General features: G+C 58.3%; 1 protein-coding gene across 1 annotated transcript in view; it reads right to left on the reverse strand.

Moving 5' to 3' along the window:
• Positions 1-1,890, reverse strand: part of VDBG_04828 (conserved hypothetical protein) — a gene marked incomplete at both ends in the record, with an annotated part of 2,681 nt that extends 791 nt beyond the window's left edge. Inside the window, 3 exons of the mRNA XM_003005176.1 lie at positions 163-627; positions 701-1,436; positions 1,526-1,890. Coding sequence (XP_003005222.1) covers positions 163-627; positions 701-1,436; positions 1,526-1,890 — 1,566 coding nt within the window. The remainder of the gene's footprint in view (positions 1-162; positions 628-700; positions 1,437-1,525) is intronic.
• Positions 1,891-4,802: the final 2,912 nt, after the last annotated feature.

Below are 4,802 nucleotides of genomic sequence, written 5' to 3' on the forward strand. Positions count from 1 at the left end.
CTTTGGGTCGTTCTCAGTCTCGAACCAATCGTCCTCGTCAGTGGGACGCTCAGGACCCCAGATAGGCTTCTCTCCCGTTGTTGCCGACTTGTCGTTGCTCTTGGCGCCGGGGATATCGTGCCAGACGTTGTCGGCATTCGTGGTGCCCATCTCAGTTTGGACGCGCGACATCTGGCGGAAATCTTCCCACGAGCCATGGATGCTCGGGATGTAGAAACGAGAGTTGCGCTCCCAGAGACCCTTGCGAGGCTGCTCACGCGCCCAGTTCTCCACCTTGGACAGCAGGTCATAGTGGTGACCGGTGTAGCGAATGTCCATCTCCCACGACCAGTAGTAATCGTACTCGGGGTGGTTGTAGGCAAAATACTGCAGGGCCATGGTCAGGCCACGGTACACACCGTGGACGGGCAGGTCCGGGCCCCTGCTGAACAGGTCATGCATGCCCTGGTAGATGGAGAGCATCTGCGTCTCGGTCCAGAGGGTCACCAAGTCCCTGAACTCCTCAGGGATGCTGTCCTTGATGCGCTGTTCGTAGGCTTCGTGATCAGCCCAGATCGGGTGAGCGCCGTCGTTCTTGACTTGGACAAGCAGGTGAATATCGTAGCGGCCGCCAGAAGCGAGGGAAAGCTCAGAGATGATGGAGCGAATGTTCATGATGTCGTCTTCACCGAAAGAGGTACTCGTCCCAGGCCCGGATCACGATGGCCGTGCGCGACCTCTTGTCGGGCTCGGCCGCGTGGTCGACCTTGTCTGTGGCCGCATTTGTCTTGGCAGGAGCTGTCGTGGTAGCGTTCGACTTGGTATCAGATGGGGCGGCAGCTTCGGCGTCTCGAGCGGCCAGAGAGCTGGAGGTCAAACCATCACCAATGTAGAAGCCGTGGGACGAGGGTGTGCGCGCGGGCAGTGACTTGTACCGAGCCTCGTTGCTCTGGTAGCACCGTCGCTGCGCATCAGCCCAGTTCACCTTGGTGTAATCGACCTTGGAGTCCTCCCAGACAGACGAGGAACCTTCGAGCTCGCCGTGCTCGCCGACACCGAGACCGCCAGCGCGGAGAGAGTAACCAAAGCCGTAGGGCCCGTATCTTCCGTACCGCTCGTAGCAGATGTCATCGGGCAAGCCAAGAAGCTCGTAAGAACCCAGGACATTGTCCGGGAAGCCCTGGGGGCGGCCCTCGTAGTAGCGAAGCGCGGGGACGCGGACCTTGCTGTCGGTGTCGAGGAAGCACTCGTGGACGTGCTCGGGGTTGGTCGTGAAGATGGAGCCGGGGTGGTTGACAAAGAGCTTGCTCTCAGGCAGTCCACGCTTGGAAGCGGCATCGTCAATGCCGTCCTCTGAGGTCTGAGTGTCGGTGACGTTGACGTCGAGGGCGTCCAGGGGCAGCTCGTCCAGCGAGCCCGGATACTGGGGCTTGTTCTTGGAGACGGGGGTCAAGGTCCTGATGCCGCCATAGTATCTTGTCAAGAAGTCAAACTGCTCCCAGAGCGGAGGAGGGTCGGCTTTTTGGCGACCTTGCCTTCGGCTAACCTCTGGTTCTCGTTCTGGCTGGCGCGCACCAGACTCATGATCATGATGCCGATGAACAGAACCAGACCCAGGCACATGTAGCGCACGATCTTGTTGGGCAGCCTGTAGAATTGTAGGCGGCCCGGCCGCTGGGGGCCGACGGTCTTCCTCGGCAGCATCAGGGCATCGCTTGTGTGGGACGAGGCCGATTGCCTCGAGCTCCCGGTGCTGGGGAGCGACTCGTCGGAGTAGACATCAGAGTCGTCGGATGATGCGTAGTAGGCTTCTTCGTCGTCGGACAGTCGCTCCTTCTGGACCTTTTCGTAGAAGGGCAGCCTGGAGGGCCGTCCTCGACGTGTGCGGAGGGGATTGGAGAGGAGACCCATGATGGTCGACCTGGCCGCACTCACTGAAGATGGAGGCGTCAGAGGAATGTTCTGCAGCACGCTGGTGTCCGTACCCACAGATAGATCCGTTGGAATGTAGTCGGTTCAACTTTGACGTCGGGCAACAGCCCTTGGAATGGCGGGGCAGCTCGGTCGAGGGTTTGTTGCAGTGGTACACGGAAATGGCTTGTGAGTGTACGAGTTTCTGGGCGGCAGGGTGGATATGTGGTACAAGGTTAAGGTAGGGAGAAGCTCTCGCGATATGGCGGAGAATCAGGCAAGGCTATCTATCTGACCTTGATGAGGCAGTCGTCCCAGCAAGCAGGTGCCAAGTTCGGTGGTCATCGGTCATCGGATGGAAACAGGAAGCCTGGCATTCGGGTCTTTGATTGGTCGATCACACTGGCGACGTGACGGGTCGTTGTCAGGAGCAACGGGCTGTCCTTGGCCAATCATACCCCTCTCAGGTCCCACCAAAGTCCTTGAGGTAGGTACCATGTACCTAAGGTAGGTGCCATGTACCCACTACACCAGGCTCCCATCAACGCACGAGCCTCAGCCGGCCGCCTATTCTAATCATGATCTGCTTCCCTACCTACCTACCTGTAGGTAGGAGAGGCTCGGTTCAATCATAGAGCAACAGTGCCTCACGAAATGCAACGTGACAAGGTTTCTCGCAGAAGCACACACACCATGTTAGCGGATTCAACATCATCCGTGAAGAGCCGCCGAGGAAACGTGGAAGAGGAGCGTCGACCGCCCCAATCGCTGCGAGTACCGTCTGCCGGCCGTACTGTCATGTCATGGCATGTCTGAGGTGAGGCATGTCAACCAAGACAAGAGAGAGAGGGCTGCATCTTGCAACTTCGAGACGAGCTCATCGGGATGGCTCGCCAGGTCAGCATGGTACACGCCATCAGCCAGGCCTCTCGATATCGACGTCCCTCTCGCGAGGCATCCGCATCGCCGTTCCATGATTGACGGGGGACCAACAATGGGGGAATCCACCGCCACGGAAACCCCCTCAGAGATGATGCTCTAAGCGCCCAAAAACCATGAGAGTTTTGACTTACCCTGCGGTTTCGACTCAACCTGCGGCCCTGTCGCCCGTCTCCGTTGAGATATGTTTTTTTTTCTTTGGCCGCTTCGGATCGTCTTCTTTTCCAGGAAGGAAGCAGGTATTTTACCTTCCGCCGCCGTTTTACAAGGGGCTGACAACCACCTCTCTTGGTGTGTACCATTTCTGTTTATGAGAGTTTGTCGATCAACGCACAGCTTGATTGGAGAGCCTACTGATAGAGTCTGCATGTACTCATGTTCCGCATCGGTGAAGACTCTCGGTTGAAGACTCCTCGGCAAATGCCAGCACTGCTGCCATGCTGAAGACACTTATGATTGTCTTTCGAGGTGTCTTGCATACGAGCATCAAAACAGTATCTAGCACAGCTAACCCCCCAAAGAACCGACGACCCTTAGGGCGACAACACAATTCAGCAGACATTGAGCAACCAACCGGCATTGAGCGACGAGACGGCGCACCACAGCACGAGAGCGTCCATCGTGTGGCCTGGTGTTGGCAGCTAACAGGCCCCTCACGTGGCAGCTGCGCATCGGCCTCGTTCGCTTGGTTGGGGGGTCCCGGCTAGCCAAAACCATGTCTTGATCACCATCAGCCCAACGTCATGTGGTTTGCCTCCTCGCCAAGCCTCTTTTCACCAGTCTCTCCCGCCCCCGCCCCTCGACAGGTCCAGTCATGAACCGACACAACGGTGAATTGCAACATCAGCCCATGTCTTCAGACGTCGTACCCTGGTCTGGTCCCTTGACGTGTTCGTTGCGGCCGGCGTTCGGTCTGGCCTCCCCGGTCTGCAGCGGCTGGCCTCTTCGTGACCTGTGAGCATACAAGTGGACTACAGTACGCGCTTGGGTAAACGTTATGCGCGTAACACCGCCTTGTTCATCAACCCAAGCGAGCGACCGCGCATTGTGTCCTGTGCTTCCCAACAATGAACCCCCCCCCCCTCCCCCTTTCCTCTCGTCAACGGCACATGCTTGTCTACCTACCCTGGGTCTCTAATCTGACCTTGCACTAAAAAAGGCATGTATGGCATGTTGGAGGGACCTAGGTTCTCGACCAGCGCCCCCCCCCCTTCTCCGACTCGCAATGAGGACCCAACTTTCCCGCCCGAGACCTGCGGTCTGCTGTCGAAGCGTCCACTAGCATTTGACGTAAATCAGCGTCACCTGTGACATGATCCGCTGGCCTGCTGCCTCCGGCTTGCCGCCTCCCTATCGTCCGGCCGAGACCCTACCGAGAATCCTGAGTCCTGGCCTACCCCGCATAGAAGCGTGTGCCGCTGCTTTTTCCCACAGGTCGCACGAACGATACTGAGCTACCTACCGTCTGCCCTGACCTAGGGGACCTTACCCTGGACCGCTTGGGCACCTTTGCAAGTGTGCGCGCGCGCGTGCTCTCGCTCCCTCCCTCTCGCGCACTCCTATGAAACAGACCTTATCCCCTCCGATCGTTCCTCCTCTTCTTTCCTTTCATCTCACTCTCTCTTCCCCGGACTTGGTCTCTTCACTCTCGAGCCTGTCCTTAAGACCACTCATCAGACAATGGGTCTAGATGGGCGAGCATATCAGTGCCTATGCCAGTCTGACATCGCCGGCCACCTTGGACATGTCACTCGACCCATGTCCCACGACGCCGCTCCATGAGCTTCACCATGACCATGATGCCCACGCCACGTCTCTGCCGACCTCCAACAGCGAGGCCCTAGCCGTCGAGCGTGAAATGGACATGGATGGCCTCGCCGTGGCCTGCATCGTCGCGCAAAAGCCCGTCTCCGTGACCCTTGACGGCCCCACCATCTGCGCCCTGACCGTGCTCCTCGTCTGTCTCGTCCACT

This window comes from Verticillium alfalfae, genomic scaffold (assembly GCF_000150825.1).
Source record: "Verticillium alfalfae VaMs.102 supercont1.5 genomic scaffold, whole genome shotgun sequence".
Taxonomy (NCBI): domain Eukaryota; kingdom Fungi; phylum Ascomycota; class Sordariomycetes; order Glomerellales; family Plectosphaerellaceae; genus Verticillium; species Verticillium alfalfae.